Source organism: Heterocephalus glaber, unplaced genomic scaffold (assembly GCF_053883595.1).
Source record: "Heterocephalus glaber isolate CG9 unplaced genomic scaffold, H.glaber_assembly_v1.0 deba00000281, whole genome shotgun sequence".
NCBI lineage: Eukaryota > Metazoa > Chordata > Mammalia > Rodentia > Bathyergidae > Heterocephalus > Heterocephalus glaber.
In genome coordinates, this window is record NW_028258139.1 from 35,164,524 (window position 1) to 35,185,668 (window position 21,145).

The 21,145-nt window shown below is 36.2% G+C and overlaps 1 protein-coding gene across 2 annotated transcripts in view; it reads left to right on the plus strand.

Annotated features, from left to right (window-relative positions):
• Gc (GC vitamin D binding protein) overlaps window positions 1-13,626 on the plus strand; it is a 44,159-nt gene extending 30,533 nt beyond the window's left edge. Inside the window, exons 9-13 of one of the 2 annotated variants that reach the window (XM_004871747.4) lie at window positions 962-1,091; window positions 1,555-1,652; window positions 3,127-3,259; window positions 10,016-10,070; window positions 13,120-13,626. In XM_004871747.4, coding sequence (XP_004871804.1) covers window positions 962-1,091; window positions 1,555-1,652; window positions 3,127-3,259; window positions 10,016-10,051 — 397 coding nt within the window. In that variant the 3' untranslated portion in view covers window positions 10,052-10,070; window positions 13,120-13,626. Of the gene's footprint in view, window positions 1-961; window positions 1,092-1,554; window positions 1,653-3,126; window positions 3,260-3,875; window positions 3,918-10,015; window positions 10,071-13,119 lie in introns of those variants that run through there. The other variant, XM_087188379.1, reaches the window with a different exon arrangement.
• The last annotated feature ends 7,519 nt before the right edge of the window (window positions 13,627-21,145 follow it).

Below are 21,145 nucleotides of genomic sequence, written 5' to 3' on the forward strand. Positions count from 1 at the left end.
GTTAATTGATTTACAATTTCTCAAATTTTAAAAACTTAATAATCCATTTAAAAGGCAGAAAAATTGATTTTAATAGAGAGATTTTCATATGGAGAAACAAACAAACATAGAATTTCAGATTCTGCCTCTTGCTTGGATTACTATGCATGCATGGCAAAAGAAGTGACTTGATCTTTCTGAACTTGAATCTCTTCTTACATAACTTGAAAAAATAATATTGCCTGTGTGCACAAGGTTGCTAATGAGAAATGCACGTAGAAATGCAAGTGAAAGTGAATGTGAGATTTTTATACAATAAAATTCACCACTCATACAAAATATAGTAAGACAAAGATTTTATCACATATTAACTAGTTTTATTATATTACTTATAATTCACTACCTCTGAATATAAAAATATTTAAATGTGAAGAAATGACAAATCTTTACTTTGTTTTACCTAATTATAAAAAGAACTATAACATAAATATGCCATATACAATGAATGTATGTGCACTAATAGCATAAAACTAGTTCACAAATAGATTGGTAAAACACTTCATGGTATCAATTTCTAATATCAGACAGCAGAATTTAGATAGGACTGGAGCTTTACATTTTTCTTATTAATACTGTTTTTATGCATGCATAGAAAAGCATAAGATAAAATGTAATAGAAGAATTTACACAAACATATTTTTACACAAAAGTTGCTTACAGTACCCACTCGATGTTACCTATAGAGTCAATTGTATTACAAAGGACAATTCCTTAGGAGTTTGAAGATGTGTCTATGTATATATGACATATATTTATATATTATATATTATATATTACATTCACTTATATTATGTAATATATAAATATACACTTCAAAGTATTAATAACATATTTTAATGAAATTTTTATATAATCTAAGGCACACACACATCTACACATGCTTTGAAAAATAATGTCTACCTTCTTTTCTCTCTCATGCCAGGTATACATTTGAACTGACTAGAAGGACTCCTATTCCAGAAGTATTCCTCAGCAAAATAGTGGAGACCACCCTGAGAAGCCTTAATGAATGCTGTGACTGGGAAGACTCTGCTGCCTGCTTTACTGATAAGGTATACTCAGGAATTTCTTTATCAACATGTAGATCAAGGGTTGGTAAACTGTGGTTCATGGGCGACTGCCTACTTTTGTATGGCCTGCAGGATCAGAACAGAAAAAAATCACTTTTCAAGTCTTAAATATTGAAAAAAATTATCAAAAGTAGATGACTAATTCATGGTACATGAAAATTTAATGAAATTCAAATTTCAGTGTTCATTATACAGTTTCATTGGAATACAGCAATCCTCATTGTTTACACATTGTTCAGGACTACTTTTGTGGAGAGGGGAGGAGTTATAATGGAAAACTCCTATGGCCTGCAAAGCCTAAAACATTTACTTACTATCTGGCCTTCTACAGAAAATGCTTGCCAATACCTGGTGTGGATAAGATATGAAATTCTGATTTAGTAGTCTCATGGGACAATGTTTCACTACAAAGGATTTTGTTATAGGATTATTATTTTTTTAACAGGGTTCTCAACTGAAGAAGAAATTATCTTCTTTCATTGAGAAGGGACAAGAAGTATGTGCAGATTATTCAGAAAACACATTTACTGACTACAAGAAAAAGTAAGAGGCTTCTTCTTGTTGCCTTCTCCAAATGCATCCATCATATTTGTCTAGTGCTGTATTATTATTTTAACAATAATTAAAAGCTTAGGATATGCTAAGTGAACAATAAAATGAAGAGGTGCAATTAAAGAGCTTTTAAAAGTAGAATCTAACAACAGTATAAGGAGATACCTGATTCTTGGGAAGTCTCCATTTGAAAAGACCAGGTCATTCTCAACCTTATTTAATAACTATCCCAGGTGCATTTGAAATCATTTTGAACCAGAACTCCAAGTGAGCACAAATAGAACTTCCAAAAATATCTCCCTAAAGAATTCTAAAGGCAGAGCATCTTCAATGATCCCCATGAACTGTACCATAGCAAAACTAAGAGAAAAGGAAACCTACAAGAGCCTTAAGTTTGAAATGGTGATTTTTCAGTTATCAGAAAAGTGGTTAATGGTATAATCTCAAAAGAACATTATGGATGCAGGATAGATAACATTAAGTAGATAATTCAAAATTAAGTTGTCTGTTAACAGTTTCAAATTCCAGAGTTGCATAAAGGCAACTGAGAAATTCTTTTATATTCCCGATTCCAGATGAACATGGAGTAGACTTGACATTTGGGCTAGGAAATTAGAGTAGATTGAGATTACTGAGTTTAGGTATCTGACATTCCCTGCTCCCACCATTTATTTTTCCCATCTTTTACATTCCTTCTGGTCAGTCTTACCTCCCATTCCTGCTACCTACTTGTTTCAATAAAGCTTTTATGGACAAACTACTCTCCCTATATGCTTGTGTCTCTTCCCAGCATCCAAGCCCAACTCCAGGTAAATTTGGATTTCCTCTCCCTCCCATTGGTCATTTCTAGGCCAGCAAGAATATCTTGCAGAAGGTCACAAAATCAGGGGCACCAAAATCGCAGATTGTTCAATGAAAGAATAGAGTACTACCAAGTCTATCACTATCTTGAATGTGAGACAGCAAATGAGCAGCTAAAAATAAGTCAATGCACTCAACTCCCATTTTGGTGCTTTGTAACACAGGGAATTGAGAAGAGACCAATTGAGGGGGGAAATATGGGAGGAAGGAAACACATAAAAGCATAGGAAGTCTTGTAAAGGAAATATTCTTTAAGGAGCTTGAAAGCTAAAACTGGAGATGGAGTGAAAGGTCAGAGAAATAGAAGAGAAAATCATTCATGTTGAACTAGTGGCCAAACAAAAGGGGAAAGATTGGAGATCAGTTCAGCAGCAATTTGTATGTTTACTGTCATGGTTATGAAAGAGGCATAGATTTTTTCTTCCTAATCTCAAATATCACCTAGATTCATTCCACAATTACAGAAAAGATAGAATTTTTTGATACTGGTAAGGATTTCTATTTTTATTTTTTTATTTCACAAGATCTTAAATGCTGTCATTTTTGCCTTAAAAATGTTTGCTAAATGCATCTAGTAAAATCTTACATAAAAATGGTGTTTCAGACTATCAGAGCGACTAAGAGCAAAACTGCCTGATGCCACCCCCACAGAGCTGGCTGGCCTGGTGGACAAGCACTCAGAATTTGCCTCCAAGTGCTGTTCCATAAATTCACCACCGCGCTACTGTGATTCACAGGTAGGAAAGCATAACCCTCTACTTATCGATAGAGAAGACTGAAAGAATTTGTGCACTCAGATTTACTTAGTTCTCTCTTGTTACTGAAATGTTATTATCACAGTGCTATTATAACTTTGTCGTCTTACCAATGAGAGTAAGAACAACTGTTTCCATATTATGTTCACTTAAAAGCAAATTTATGAAGGTAGTTACAAGCTTAGGAAATTTTATGTTTTAAGAAACAGAAAGGTTTGGGAACACAGGCAGCATAGTGTATGGTTTTTCAGACTATAGATTGGAATCTGTTAACATCTTTCAAAAAATGAAAGAAGAGAAGAATATGGTACAAATGTCAGAGTCTCTACATATGTTTGTGTGTTTATGTAGTTACATGCATGCATATGGGCAGATAAATTCATAAAAAAGATATACTTTTAGAAAATTAGATCATGCCTTCTATTTTATCTATCAAATATTAAATTTAACTTTGTTTTAATATGACACCAGAAAAATAACTGTAACTGAAGAATTTCTAAAGGTCATAAAAATGTTTCTTTACCATAGAGATATTTACTGAAATTAGAGGATTTACTATTAAATGTTAGCCATTTTTAATCATGAATATTTCTTTCAGACACTATCAGTTGGCTCTCCGTTCTGAAAGACAAAGAAATGAGAATTCTTATATATGAATTTTCCAATTTCCTTCCCCACTCCTCTCAATTTTTGTGAATTCTCTAAGTCATCTCCTCCTCTCTTCTCTTCCTCCCTTTCTCCCATTCCTTTTCCTCTGTCTTCCTCCTTCTCTCTTTCTTAAACATATTTGCATATTTATTGCATCATGTGTCTTTTTACCTTGTATAAACACAAGCTTTTCTGTAATAATAGATAAATTGGTGTCTCCCCATTCATGGTATCTGAGGCCTCTTGGTTCTCTCCTATAAACCAGCGTGAGACCAGCACTTTGTGTGCCCTCTGTCTCTTTATGAACTTCTGGACAGCAGAACACTGTGCAGGCTGTGTGGGTCATTGTTACCAGTCCTTGGCTCTCTCTGACTTCTGAGATTTTTGTCTTACACTATACTCTCTCATCAAGTCAGTTATCAACCCTACTCTGTGGAGGGATGTTTTATATGACTTTTTTAGAAATAGCCCATTTGTATACATTTTTCATTTTAACTATTACTCTCTATGAATTGCTTATATTATTTAGAAGAGCCTAAAGCTGGGGGCAACACTGTATTTCATTTTACCACATTGGAGGTAGTAGTGATAATTCTAAGAACTTTATGGTCTTACCTATTCCATTTATGGCATATAGAGGCACTATTAAGAACAACTCTGTATCATACTACAATGTTTTTTTCCCTTTGTTTAACTCTGAAACTTAATATTAAGTTGAATCCCTTTCCTACTCTGGTGGTTGCAGTTTAGGTGTTTTTTGACAGATTGAATTTATTTTTTTCTTTTGTTTTTATTTTATGAAAAAAATAAAACAAATTTTCATAACCAAATAGAATAATAATAGTTATTACACTGTGCATCATTATATTCAAAGTACTTACTCAGTTTGAGACATAAACCTTTGCTACTGGTCTTAATTGTTCTGTGTTGGCAAGGGCCACTTATGTTTTAAGTTACTTTTTTTCTTGCTGAGACAAAATACCTGACACTCAAAGTTAAAGGAGAAAAGGTTTATTTAGTTCACAGCTTGTAGAGGTTTCAGTCCATAGTTGGCTGGCTCCAAGGCAGGGTGGCATGGCAGAGGGGCATTGCAAGGAAAAACAGTTCATGGCAGGCAGAAGGCAGCAAAGCAACAAAATAGCAAAGAGCAAGTAATGATAACAGCTCTCTTTCTCTTCCTTATAGTTTATGCAGGCTACACACCCTTAGGGCAAGTAGCACCCACACCCACAGGGTGGGCCTTCCCATTATCCACTCTCAGAACTATGCCAAAACAATCAGTGGAGTAATTTAGTAATCACACATCCTTGACTCCAGTATCACACACTTAATCCCAGCATCACACACTCTAGATACAACCACCTCTGAAAAGTCCCACCTATCTACACATGAGGCTTTGGGTGGACATGTAGATAAAGCCATAACAATTTATAACAATTTAACTTCTTAGTTTTGTATGTCTTTATAGAAAAATAACTATACTGTGAAGATCAATGGCTCTTACCCTAATGATTTAATACCAATTATAAGTCATTTTCTATTAAGTTAAAGAATTTATTTAAGAATGAATTTGAATTTTTGTTCATTAATTAAATTATGAAAGAAACAAAAGATGGTTTCTTTTATAGCATATTTGAAAATATCCAAGAAATCAATATAAAAGAATCACAAAAGTAAAAATACTGGAAGAAAACTATTAAGATTATCAAGTAATTTCTCACCCAGTTAGTTCCTTCCAGAGACCTTTCAGTCCTCATTTAAATGCCTGTAGTCAATGTATTTTTTCTGGACTCAGAAATGGTCTATTTCACTGCAGGTAGCTCCATTTATGAGAACAGTCTTCTATAAATTAAGCATGAGAGTCCCTTCATAATTTCTATTGAACCTACACTGGATTTCTCTAAACTGGAATATTACTTTTCTGTTCTCAGTAGAAGCTCTTTTATACTAGAAGTGGCTTTTTAAAAATTATGCTGTAAATGGGCCGGGGATTTAGCTCAGTGGTTCCGCTGCCTCCCTTGCAAGTGCAAGGACCCAAGTTCGATCCCCGGTACCAAAAAAAAAAAAAAAAAAAAAATTATGCTGTAAAAAGTACTTTTAAAAAATCTTAGACTATAAATACCAATTCCCTTGATATTTTAGTGAAGTTTTGTTTTGTTTTTTATTGTATTGTACCTAATAAACAAAGTTTGTAATCAGTTTGACAAATTCAGCTACATGGTGTTCATTCTTTTCTTTTTAACTTTCCTTAGGGATTTCCTTAGGGATGATTTCTCTCCTGAGTTTTATATTTACACTCTAGTCTCAAACCTATTTGCAAATCTTGTTTGTGACAATTTATAGTCAGAATTCCAAGATGGATAGTAATAAAAAGCCTGCTGCTTAAATTCTTCTGACAAAAATACGACATCTTTATCTTCCATTAAAATTTAGTAAACATAAAACTTGAACATAAACATTAAAAAAGTTGGAATATCAGGTCATTTCTATCACCGTGGACATTAAAATATTTAGCATAAAGTGATTAATAAAATTGAACAGTTTCTTCCTTTCATACTAATTTGCTTTTGATAACCTAAATTTAGGTTGAATTTAGATAAATGAAATCACCTTACCTAGAAGTTATTTGCTATTAGAAAAATTTTTGTTTTTAAAATTTTTTATTAGTATATGTTTGTGATCATCAATGATTACTTTCAGCATGGGGGTCCAATACAAATACATGTCACATCCTGATCATTTTTACTTCCCCTGTCCTTCTGTGCTCCCCCGCTCCCCTCTCTCTCCTTTCCCAGAAGCTCTCCCCATCTCTACAGAGCCTACCTCCCTGTTTCTTAACATAGCTCTTTGATTGTTGGCCATTTAAAAAGAGGGCAAAATGAGACAAAATGCTCTTCTAGATGCTGCACAGAACACCGCTGTGAAAACCTCCATGTCCTTTGGTCTCTATCTTCCAGATGCACACTTTCCTCTTGACATCACAGAAGACACACTCAAATTTAGAAATGAAATGTATGCTTCCCCAAGTCCCTTGGCTTTCATGTCTTTGACTTGCTTTTCAGTGTATTTTCCATTATAACATACTGTTATGCTAAAACACTTTTTTAGTGTTAAGTGCAGTGATGGGGTAACAGATTTCTATTTTTTTGCTTTGTCACCAGCAAACTTATACTAGCTGCTAAGTGGCCCACCATTCAGTATTTGGTAAGGAAGAGGGAGATGAGTGGGGTTGTTGAGAGTCTTGTACACAGCTGATGATTTAGAGCTCCAGAGGTTTGATGCTGTGCTGTCTCTGTGGCCTTTCTGGTTGCCCTGCTAATGCCATCTCACAGTTGAATAAGCAAACTCACTGCCTTTCTGACTTCACGTCAAAGGAAGCCTGATAGAACAGCATTCACCTTAATTCCCCACAATCAGTGTGGCTATTTGTCCTATTTGGAGCAAAGTTTATTAGGTCCTCTTGCTTTATATTTGTATGACATTATTTTTCTTATTTTTTAACTCTTTTCACTCTTATATCCAGGATTGAGTTCTGCTTGCTTTTCTACATGGACTTGGGACAACTACTGGAAAGGTAGCAAAAGAGATTAGACTAGAGTTTCATTAGGTGGAAATCCACCTCCACCATCATCCTAATTGACACTGTTGAGAAATAGAACAACCAGTGATGTTTTCTCTGGCTTTACCATGGCTGTGTCACACTGGCTCATTTGATTATGCCACAGAGGCCCACTGCCTGCAAAACAACATGCAGTTTCAAAATCAGACTTGAAATATTTTTCTCTATCCACCATAACTCAGGCAGGGCATTCCCATACATTCTTCTGAGAATCTCTTACTGAACCTCCTCTGGGATTTGACTAAGACAGATTTAGTCAACACCAAGTATGACTGGGCAAAGTCTGTAGAAAGCTGCTTTTATATGATGCAGTTCAGCACTAGAATCGTGAAAACAAATGCACACAGCCAGGTGGGGCTGGGTGGACAGAGAGTGCTGACTACACACTCCAGGAAGGACTGTCGTATTGATTCCATTCCTACACCTCTCGGGAGACAGAGAATGCAGGCACATATTTATATAATGCTCTAAAACAGCCCTGAATGTTAAGTACTATTTTTATAACCCTCTCATAGACAGGTGGAATGTGATTTACAGAGGTTATAGGATGTTAAGAAAATCCTAGGCTCATTCTGTGCATTAGTCTGTTCCTCTCACTCCACCACACTGTCAAGGTCTTCAATCCTCATTGAGCTAATTAGTACAAAAGCAAAGTCTTGATACCAAAAGACTACTAACTATTGGCTGAAAACCCAAAATTATTCTTAAAATAGCAAAAACTATACTTATTTATAGTCTCTGCTTTTCCATTAACGCTTTCTTTTCACTGCCTCTGTACAATTTGTATTAAAGTTGCTTTTCTCTTTATCTCAAAAATAAATAAATAAGAAGGAAAGAGAGGGAGAGGGAGAGGGAGAGAGACTGAGACTATGGAGATCTCCTTGGAACACCACTGCATATCCCAACTCATCACACCTCCTATTAATGACCCAGTCTTGTGCCATCTGGCTTCTGATATCACCACACCACTCCCAACATGGCCACACCAACAGGCTCCTTCTTGATTAATCTAACAAACCTTTTTCAGTCTTTGTCAGACTTTTTCAGTCTTTGTCAGTCTTTTCTACAAAACACTTGATACCCAGAATGACTTCTTTCTTCCTGAATTAATTTCTTTGGCATCTGTGGTATCATTTTCTCCCTTTTTATCACATGGTTTTTCCTTTCTAATTTTTACATTTTCCTCTTCCTCTGTCTACTCCCTAAACTTCTGTTTTCCAGAGCCTTCTCCTTGGTCCTTTTCCACTCTATGACAGGACACTTCCCAGAGTGTTCTCATCTTCTCTACATGCCTTTATCTCTGTATCCCTGCCTCCAGCCAGGATTTCTCCCCTCAGCACCAGGCATTTTCCCAAGCTCTCCAATCACATGATACCTCATCCCATAAGAAATTCAAGATCAGCTAGGCATGGCGGCACATGCCTATAATCCCAGCACCTGGGAAGCTGATGCAAGAGGATTGCTGCAAATAGGCCAGCTTGGGCTACACAGTGATTTCAAGGCCAGCCTGAACTACATAGACAGATCTTGTCTCAAAACACAAAACAAACAAAATTCAATGTCAACATGACCAAAATCTTTCCCCCTAAATTTTCTCTTATGTTTCCTAAATTTATGAATATCATCATAATTTTCCCGAAATAAAAAGTGATAATTTTTCCTTCTTTTCCATACATATTCAATCAAATTCCAAATCTGTCAACATTAACTCAATATTTCTCAATATCCTACCTCAATATTTTTCAACATTTTAGTGCCTAATTTTAGGAAATCTTTCACCTGGATCACAGCCTCCCAGTTGGTCTTTTATCTCCAATCTGTCCACAGGGCTTCACACTCAATTCCATTTCCACACTAAGTCAAATAATCCCTGTAAAACAAAATGGTAGGTAAGTTCCTCCCACAGTTTTGCATTATTTCCAAATTGAAGGCTAAATTTCCCCTAATCAAGAAATTTAGGACCATTGATTTCTTCTGTAGCCTGACCTCCTATCACTGTGTCTTGTGCCTCCTGATGGGATTCTGCTGAACTCCATGCAGTTTTCCAAAAACATTAAACTTGGTCTCACCTCAAGGCCTCTGCACAGAGTGACTCAGCCCCGTTTTCCTGTCTTTCATCAGGCTTCAGGATTTTGTTTAGACACTATCTACTCTGGGAATCCCTCCCTGGCAGTGGGCTCTTCCGATATTCCATGACATTTGTGAGCACTCACTCACTAGCATTTATTAAATTCTTTTGTCTATTTTTTTGGTCTATTTTTCCAAGAAGACTGTAACTCTTCAAGGCAGGGGACAATATAAAGCTAAATGAATGTGAAACATGACCAGTGAGAACTGCAATATGAAATTGCATTTGGCAAGACTCTTTTCTTCCAAGTTAGGTTTCAAACTGTGGTATACCTTCTCTCTGACCTAATAGTCTGCAAATAAAGGACCTTATAAATTTTATATAACATTGTTTTTGTTATCAGATTGATGCTGAAATGAAAGATATTCTGCAGTCATAATGCATATGTATTGTCTTTGGTAAGTACATTTTAAAAATACAGCACCAAAGAATCCAGCATTATACAATGTATTTTAAAATCAAAGTGGGAAGGAGATTTTATTAAAATTAGTTATCCTATTTATTATCTATTTAAATTTATTTTACAATTAGAATGCTAAGCATCTAGAAAAGGTGTAGTGCTTACATGAGTTCACAGAGCCAATTTCCGACACATTTACGGGTAACTTCGGATTTATAGATCCCCAGCCTGATACTACATCCATCATAAGTTCACAACCAAGATAATACATCATAGAGATCATTAAAGGGATCCTGGTGTCCTTCAGTAGGAGAAAGTGTAAGAACAGGGATCATCAAGTTTTAAAATAACACAGCAGGCCTGGGGACTTAGCTCAGTGGTTTCACTGCCTGCTGCACAAGCACAAGGACCCGAGTTCAATCCCCTGTACCAAAAAACAAAACAAAACAACAACAACAAAAAACAACACAGCAGGCTGTTTGGGAGGAAAAGACATTCTGCTACAACTGAAAGCAATATGGTTGGAATAGCACCACACTGGCTCCTTCAGATATTACACTTTCATTCATTTAACAATGAAGATATTAATTCATTTCCTGATGGAGATATTAAAAACCTAATAGTTTATTTAGACATAACTTCATACCTTTAACTCAAAGTGACCTTAACTCTGCACATTTCAACCAAAATATTTTCTCTCCAGATCTGGTTAGATTCATTTTAAAGAATTACATCTGGGATTTTTTAAATGATGTTTCAACTATTAATGTCACCTTCCACTGTACCTCCTGGGACCAAGCTTTTAACACCTGGCCTTTGGGGATATCCAATATCCAAGCTGCTGCAAAGGCTTCATTATGCTATCAGTTACCGTTTTTGCTCTGGCAGTAATTCTTTTGATTCATAGTCATTATTTTCATCTGTATAAAATTTTTAAATCTTTTCCCCTGTGTTAGTCTATATTTTTCTCTAGATTTTAGGAAATCCCTCAATTTTTGTATCACCCACTTATTTGGCTACCCAAATACTTTTTGATCATTTGAATAGAAGCTCAAAAGTCATTCACAAATTTCTTCCATAGATTTCAGCAAAATCCATTGGCTCTTTTTTGCTCAAGTTTACCCTCTGCCTGTTAATCATAATCTCAATAATGAATAATCATAATCTGCAATAATGAAGGCCCACCAATAATCCACCATATCAGGAATGGTTACGTGGTTTTGAAAAACAAGATTATACCTTCTTCACAAGGTTATAGGATTGGTGTACATGATATCCAGGAATAATGATACAACCTAAACCTTTTTTAGGCTTCTAAAATGCAACAAACAGGCTTCTAAAACAACCAGTTCCAGGGTTTCAGAGAGAATTTTGTAGCCCTATCAAACAACTCTAAATTCATTCAGTTACCTGCAGCTTTGCCCCAAAACAATATGATCCCAGTAATGGGCTGCTCTGAACCCAAGTCTTGATTTAATAACTAAATGTTGAGTACTTTTTCTATCAGAAATTAATCTAGAAAATATCCATTTTATTCTATGATTTTTCTCTGACTAACAAATAAGCTTGCTGGCAGCTAAAGAGGCACATTGTTTAGAGTGAAGCTGTTCCTAAACAGTTCAACTAACTTTGTGGGCCCTTATATTTCTTCTCAATAAAAACCTACTCCTCTGCAGTAAAAGATTTGAGCAGCTTATAGAAAGCGGAATCCTTTTGTCTCTAGGTGTTCTGATCCCTAGCTAAACATCTAACTCATGCTTTATAGTCAACAATTACATGGTTCTTCACAAAGATTATTACCAACTTGAGCTGTCATTTTGACAGTTTTGGGGCCCTGGATCAATTATCTTCTTCAAGCCTTCAAGCCCCTAAATTGGCTTGTGGCCATATTTGCATGCCCCACTGAGAGGGAATTACTGTCTCTGTCTCTCAGAGCCAAGTAATCTTTTCCCTTCAGCTTTGGAAACATGTTTTTAGTGTCCCCTGGATTGCCAAGGGATAAAGGTAGAATCAAGCTGGGTGAAAAACGTTTTAGATACCAGAGTCACGGCCAGCACTGAGAGCTCATACTAGGGGAGAAACAGATGGCAGGGCAAGAGAGGATCACGTTGGTATCTCCCATCTCACTCTCATTCCAAGGCATAAACTTACTGGAGACAATGAAAAATGGAATTTCTTTCAGTGTGCAAACAAGGCTCTATTAGATTGTTTAGAAAGAGAAAAAAGGGGGGGGGGACAATATATTTACTGTAATCCAAATTAGAAGATAATTTCAGTTTTTAAAAACCTCATACTCATCAGTGTTTTACCAAAACAAAAACTACTGAATGACTTTCTCAGTTTGAGGAGCAGAAACTATATTACTCAGCTTTCCATCACTAGAACACAACACTTGAGTTTATTAAGGAAAATGTTGACACTTTTAGAGGTTCTAGTCCATAATTGGGCAGCCCCACAGCTGTTAGGCATCTGGCAGGGTGCCAGAGAGCAGTGGTGAGGAAGGTGAGCAGAGCGAATAGTTTACCTTATGGCCAGGGAGCAAAGGAAGGGGGGGGGTCCCACAATCCCACACCCTAGTGACCAAAGGATCTCCCATTACACACCCACTCACAGATTCTACCATGCCTCAATTATGCCAACCTAGCAATCAAGATTTTAACACATGGGCTTTTTGAATATTCAACTTCCATAGTACAGAAGGGGCCTCATTATGCCTTTCATTGCCTTTTGTGTTCTGGCAGTGATTATTCATTCTCATAAAGAAGAAAGTCAGAAACATTGTTAGCTTACAGAAAAAACAAAACACTGCATATATACCTTGGCATTACAAGAGTGATGATTTCTTTTCCTTTAATATTGGAAATTTCTTAGTTTCTTCTTCTGGACCCATAAAGTAGACCAGCTGAATATATGGATCATGCTAACTAGGTTTATCTTTACAATAAACATAAAAACAGCATGACCTTGTATGCCTCTTATGAGCAGGATTATGGTCAATGGCCATTAACTGCTTTCTGACTTACCATTCATCTCCCCTGTTCTTATAGACCTCGCACTGGAACAACCATGGAATGAGCTCTGACAGCCAAACCAAAGTATCCATGGACACCCTAGGATACTCCCTACCTTTTCCTGCTACATTGTCTTCGTGATCACCATGATGATTTGCTAAGAGAATAAACTGAAATGTAATGCAAACAATACAACTGAGAATGATGGTCTTAAGAACTGTTCACACATCTTTCACAAAGATGAGTGGGAGGCAGCCTGAACCTCACCAGCCCTATTTCTAGATCTTTGTTTTTCTCTAAATGACAACATTGATCATCCACTATATAATTTCCAACACATTGAACTCCATTCCATAATTGCTTCTCAGACTTACTGGGTGCCATTAAGGAAAAGCTAGCCAGCCATCTACCACAAACTGCCTGAGACAACTCCCTCCTTAAAAGCAAAACAAAACAACCCCTGAGACTCCCCTCTTGCTTCTTGCAAGATGCATGGCATTAGGTAGTGCCCACCTTATGAAAATAAAACCTTTGTGGCCTGAATGAGGTTTTTTGTTTGCTTTTTTTTGATAGACTCATTATAAACACAATTTTTCAACTTACCTCAATTTATAATATATAAAATCTATATGATTTTCTATGTGTCTTACTTGTCCAGGAAAAATAAAAGTGCTCTAATTTTGGAAGAAAGATCCTATTTTCAGAATAAATATCTCTTAAATCAGTACAGGCCAAGGAAAAGCTTCTAAATGCAGAGTTAATTGCACCAGAGAAGTTGAATTCACCTCATGAAATGCAGAGTTATATAGTAGAGATTAAACACATTTCTTGGGAAACATAAGTGGAGTTGGCCAAAATCATCTCTGTCATTAGCAGTATTCTAAATTCCATTAAGAAGTATTTCATTCACTGAAACTTTAACCAAGGTAAAGTGCTCCACTTTTAATTAGAAAATAAAATGCACATTCCCTGCACTTCTATCTATGGTAGCAGGTGCAGTCCTACCTTTCACAAAGATTCCAAAATGGGAAATTAATCTCAAATACAGAAACCCCTCAGATGCATGAAGTCACAAAGCAACAAAGTACCCACTACATAATTAGGCAGCATTTTTAGATATTCAAAAATGTCTGCAAAAAATTGCCCTACCAAAGCTTAAAACAACTCTGAGAAGGAGATATCATTTATAAAATATGAAAAGACAGATTTCAAAAAGGTGGATCAGTGGCTCAAAATCATAGCATTATCAAAGCACAGAGAAGGGGCTTTCCTTCAATTCCAGCATTTCACAGAAGATTAATGGGCATATTTTAACCAATTTAGTTTTGAAACATAGTATATTTCTCACTTCAAGAGTCAAAATTGACTGTATATAATTCATCATGCCCCAAATTCATTTAACCACCAACACCCTTTTGTTAGTGATTACCCAGAATAATTGCTCTGTGAAATTAATTTGGAAAAATTTTCCTCTGCTCTTATTTGAGAGATTTACAAATCTCTCATGAAGTACTGAAAACTAATCCAGTTCTTTTTACCCTTGATCAGAAAGAACTGAGCATTTCTATCACTAAGTAGCCAATAAATTTTACAAGTTGCTTGGAGTAGTGTTTTCACAGTTCCACTGAATATACAGTAACACCTTGGTTCACCAATGCTTCTGTTCGGAAACAACTGGGTTCACAAATAGAAGCATTCAGCAAAATTTTTCTTCTGCCCACAAATTCTGCATCAGGTGAGGAATACCACCGTGGCCATCTTCCCCACCCAAACACAAATGCAGCCACTTTCCCAGAACCGTGGAAAAATAGGGAAGGGTGGAGGGGTGAAGGGAGGACAGGAAATGGGGAAAAAATAAGAACCAAGAGATACCATGTAATGGTACAAGTACCCAATGATAAATGTAAATGTATTGTATACCTAAAACGTACCAATAAAAGAATCTAGGGGAAAAAAATCATTGATCCAAATATCCTGTTATTTTAGTGTTTATTTTTTATTACATATATTTAAAGATATATATATTTATGCCCATATTTTCCCATTTCATAGGAAACAAAGATCTTTTGATGCATATTGTCAAAATATGCTTGCTTTTTGTGACCCAAAATTAAACATACTTTTCCATCTACTGTCAACCATAAATAATTCCATTAGTAAATTTATTTTTAATGAGATGTCTTCAATTTTTTAATCCTTTTTATGTCACCTTCATCCAAAAACCTGGGTCCTTACCATGATAGAAGAAAAATAAAACCTTGCTTTTGTTTCTCAGAATAACATTTACAAGTTTCATCTTTCAGGATTTTCCAAGGAAACCAACAGTAGGAAATAGAAAGATAAAGAGATTTGTTTTAAAATTTTTTGCCTTAACCAGTTTGAAGCTTGCAAGTATGAAATCCACACGGCATACAGACAGTCTAGATATTCAAGTAGGATTTTTGTTATAAACTTGAAGTAGAATTTTTCTTTATTGGGGAACCTCAGTTTTTGTTTTTAAGGCATGCAACTCCTATTGGGCGAGGCTCACTCATACTATTGATGGTAACCCCTTTTACTTAAAGTCAGCTGATAGTGAATGTGAGATGCATCTATAAAATACCTTTACAGCAATGTCTACGTCAATATTTCCCTAAACAAATTGTCACCAAATCCGATCCAAGTAGAAACATAAAATTTAACTATCTCTCAAGCTTTCCATTCAACTTGCAATACTAACTTCTAGCATTTTTCTGGATTTCTAGGTCATCCCAAAGGATGGTTCTTAGACACTTCCTGAGAGGAGTGGATAAAGGGAAAATGAATGAAACTCAACCTGTTAGATGTCTGAAAGTTCGAAGAATGAATTTTAAGGAACAATGGAGGAAAAGAGTAGGAAATATTTATTGAGAGGGAGAATTATAGGTATTGAGAGAGAGGAGGGAACCCAGGAAAATGGGTTGCTGTGAACTCAACTTTACAGAGGAACTTTTATAGAGTAAAATCATGAGGTGGTACAAAATCATGAAGTGGATGTAAAATCACAAAGTGGATGGATGCAAATTACAATGTGGGTACAACGGGAGACAAAACTATGATCAACCAACAAGATTACAAGTTTAGCCACTTAGGTAATATTGATCCAATGGGAAAGTAGATCTTGTAGAAAATTTACTGGAAAGAAAAAGGACCTTTTATTAAGAGACTAATGAAGGGATCTTGGTCACCCACTGGGGTGACTGATGTTAATGTTAATTTATGGCTTCTCTCTTAAGGAGGCATGCAAGCCCGGCCATTTTATCTTTATATTGAGGCCTGGCCTCCAACAGATGCACCTCTGGCCACAGTTGTAATGTGTTTTGATTCTCAGTATTGACTGCTTCAAGGGCCTAGCCCTGGCTAACTACCTATACCTTCTGTCTAATGCAGCTGTCTATAATAGAATCACCTCACACAGTCTTCACAGGATTAGTGTACTATTATCTCACTTGGTAATTCTTGAAACATTAAGCTCCCTTTTATAGAGATTTCCACAAACACAAGTTAAAAATCATTCTAGAATATGATTTAATTTAATAGTAATAAGCCTTACTAAAGCAAAACTTGATCAGCTTTATAGTCTATCTAATTTTCTTCAGGCAATAAATAGCTAACAGTAAACAAGAAAGTTTGGAAGGTTATCTCTGACACTCTAGTCTCCCTTTCATGCACATGTCTTTACCACACAGATCTAATTGCACCATCCAACCCAGAAACATATGGAAGCCAGGGTTGGAACTCATCTGTAACCCCAAACATCAGGAGGCTAAGGCAGGAGCATTGTCAGGTTGTGGCCAGCTTGGGCTACATAATGAGATCTTAAGCAAAACAACTTCTCTTCTCAAAAAACAGTCCCCACCATCCCCTCAGAGGTTGAGATTTAATCAGTCCTCAGCAAAACTGACTATGCACTCAAGCCAGGGCTTCAGAAGCTTGGGGCCCTCACCCAAATTAGATAAAGAAAAGCATCTGAGATCAACCAACCAAACACAGTTTGGCTCAGTGACTTATCCTGCTGTGTAATAACAAGGGTTAAATTTTAACACTCCATTATTTCAATCTACCCTTGCATTTGAGTATTTTGTACATAATTATAGAATAAAACTTTTATCTTCTCCTAAAGAAGCCTCAGGCATGGATAATCATATAAATACCTGGCTTTTCCAAAGGCCCTTTCAACCTGGTCTGTTTCTTCCATGATCTGAAATATTCTTTTTCTCACTAGGCAGAAAACACCTAATGCCCTATTTTCTCAAAAATAAGATCTAACCAGAAAACAAGTTCTAGCTAGACTGGATAGGTCTTGTTTTCAGGGAAACAAGGGTTGTTCCTTCAACCACATGCACCACCACAAAGCTCATAAAAAGTAAATAATGCCTTTCACTTTTTTTTTTAAATAAAAAATGCTTTTTGCTTTTTGGCAAGTTCTAGCTGTAATTAACAACAGTAATGCCTACTTACCCATCTGTAGATCAGAAGCTTGGGATTCCTATGTTGCCTTTACCTAAGTAGGAAGTTTTCCAACTATGAATGAAATGTGAGTGCCCACAATCCTCACTGTCAGAAGAATGTATTTGTTAATTGTTTCTTCATGAAGTCTCAAAACAGGCCTGATTCAAGTAACAAGCTCTGCCTCCACCTTGTGGATACCATGTATAAATGCAACCAGCTGAACAGAAAGATTCTGAAATCAGATATTTAAAATTTTTTATCATGAAATCAACTGAAAAATGCTTTGTGTTACAGCTCTATTTACAACAATGTGAAAAGCAGTTGACAAGATACAGACACTTCAACTTTTTTCTCAGAAATCAACTTTAACAATTGTATCAATTTGGCAACTCTGTGTACATTGATTGAATGTTCCAGCAAGATGTGTCATTTAGTCACCCCAGGGTCAACTTTTTTGCTCAGGACGTGCACATGGCTTTGCAGTCCTTCTTACCCTTGACCTGTGAGGATAGCAGATCTTCAGGGAGAACACTGGACACCCTAGAAGCCAAACTCTTTGGCAAAGGTAGATGGTGCATGGTAAGATGAATAGCCAAAATAGTTATCAATGATCCTGTCAGGAGTGAATGAGATTTGAAGAATACTATTGCATCCAGAAGCTATCAAAGACTGTATACCACTGGAAGGTATAACTTCAGAATCCTCTGTGTGATTCAAAGAGCAAAGAAATTAATCCATCTGTGTGACTGGGTCTGATCCTATTAAGCTACGTAGAAGAGGTAGAAGAATACCAAAAAGTAAACGAAGCCAAAATCACATTACTGGAAAACAGACACTAAGAAAATAAATCTCCATACTAACAAGAAAGTCTTCATTCTAACTGATCCTCAATCCTCCACACACCGGAAGAAGAAGAAAGAGAAAGAGGAGGAGAAGAGGAAGAAGAGGAAGAAGGAGGAGGAGGAGGAACTCCCAACTTCCTTGAAGCAGATCAAAGGGCCACCAATGGGGAAGAAATCAAAGACCAAATGGCTGAAATGATAAAAGAAAAAAAGCAAAGAAGCTTAAAGAGTTTAAGTCTTCAAATATGACATAACTAAACAACAATAGACTTAATAAATAAAATAGTCAGTGAACTGAAAGAAGCTACTAATAAAAAATAACAGATCTCACTAAAACAATTCAAAACCCAAATGATCAATTTAGCAAAGAATTATAGTCTATTACAAGTTGTCAAACAGAAATATGGGAGATAAAAAAATTCCAATAAAATATGGGCATCAAAAGTGACTGGTGTGGAGGAGGCTCCTGGGCCACCATAGCACCACTCCCAGTGCAGAAGAGGTGAGCCAATCCCAGCGCCCAGGAGGAGGCTGCCAGGCCACCACAACACTGATCCCAGCACAGAGGAGGTGAGCTGCATGGGCACTACCAGGACACTCTTCCCCCATTCATGTCGGAATGAGAGGACAGGTAAACAAGCTTCAAAACCAGACTTCCAGATCACCTACAGCAACTCCAAAGGGAAAGGAGATGGAACAGTCTCATCCTCAACCACCTGGACCCTCTGAACTGGCAACAAAAGAGGATCTGGAAAAAATGAAAACAGGAATAATTTCTCAACAACAGAGATTGTAGCCATAGTGCAAAACATGATTGATAAATCCAGAGAGGACACAGATAAAAAAAATAGAGGACCCGAGGAACATGATGGAATCCCAACATAGGAAGCAAATGGAATCCATAAAACAGATACAAGCAGATTTCCAGGAGATGAAAAACTCCATTGAAAGCTTATGCAGCATAGTGAGCCAATGTGAGGATAGAATTCCAGATATAGAAGATAAGATTGCAATTAGTGACCAGGAAAAGATTGTAATTCAAAATTGGAAGGGACCATGAGAAACTAATCCAGCAGCTGCTAGATGATACAAAGAAGAATAACATAAGACTGATAGGAGTCAATGAAGAAACAGGAGAGTGCAGATGACATAAAAAAAAAACTTTTCACAGAAGTGATGGCAGGAAACTTCCCAAGCAGGGGAAAAAGAACATGACATACAAGTAAGTGAGGCAACTAGGACTCCAACTAGTCTTGATCAAAAGAAGTCTACACATAGGCATATAATAGTTAGGATTCCAGAAACCCAACAGAAGAACAAAATTCTGCAAGCAGTTACAGAAAAGAAACAAATCACATACAAAGGAAAGCCCATCAGAATCACAGCAGACTTCTCAACACAAACCCTCAAGGCAAGAAGAGTTTGGAGTGATGTATTTCAAGCCCTAAAGGAAAACAGCCTCCAACCCAGATTGATGTACCCTGCAAAACTATCTTTCAAAATCGGTGGAGAAATAAGATACTTTCGTGAAAAAGAGCACCTCAGGAACTTCATGAATACCAAACCAGCACTCCAATAAATTTTAGACAATATCCTAGGAAAAGACAACGAGAATCACAACCCCAGGAAGGCCAGCAGAATGAATCCATTGGCCATGACAAGAAATTAAATGCAATGGGGGAGAATCCAACAAAAAGAAAAAATCATGACAATCAATGATAAGTCAATACATATCAGTAATAACCATCAATGTTAATGGTCTCAATTCACCAATCAAAAGAAATAGACTGGCAGAATGGGTCAAGAAGCAAGATCCAGCAATATGCTGCATACAAGAAACACACACTCAATTCAAAAAGATATTCATAGACTGAAAGTTAAAGGGTGGAAAACAATACTACATGTGACAGCAACCTGAAAAAAAGCAGGATCAGCTATCCTCTTTGCAGATCTAGTGGATTTCAAACCAAAATCTGAAACACTTCTGGTCCCAAGAATTTCAGATAAGGGATTGTTACCTTGTATGTATAAATCTATTGTGAACATGTGTTTTCATTCTTCTTAAGTAAAATCTTAAGAACAGAACTGTTGGTTCTTAACAGTAATACAAGTAATTTCTATGTTGTTTTCCAAAATGGTTTTATCACCTTACATTCACATTAGCAGTATTCAAAAGTTCTAAATGGCTCACACCTAAGCTGACATCTGTTCTCTTAAAACTTTTAACTTCATCTCCCTAATGAGTGAATAATATGATCTTGTTATTGTACTGATTAGTATTTTTCTGATTCTAGTGTTGCACACCTTTCCTTGTGCTTTACAGGCTATTTATCATCTTTTTGTGTCTACTTTTTAATTGGATTATCTATTAATGACCTGAAAGAGTTCTTTATATATTCTGGCCATAGGTTATATGTATTATAAATATCGTCTGTTTAAGGACTACTTTTCATTCTCTTAACAATGTCATTTAAAGTTCTAAATTTTGATGGAATCTCATTTATCAATTTTTTTCTTTTATACATCATGTTTTTTGTATCCTAGGAAATTCTTGCCCACCCTAAATTTATGAACATTTTCCCTTCTAATTTCTTCTTAAAGTTTTATAGTTTTAGTCTTTCATATTTAGGTTAATAGATCCTTTTAAGTTATCTTTATGTATGGAAATAAAGGGTTGAGGTTAATTTTTTATATACAGATACCAGGTGTTCTAGTACCATTTGCTGAAAACTCTATCTTTTCCTCTGCTC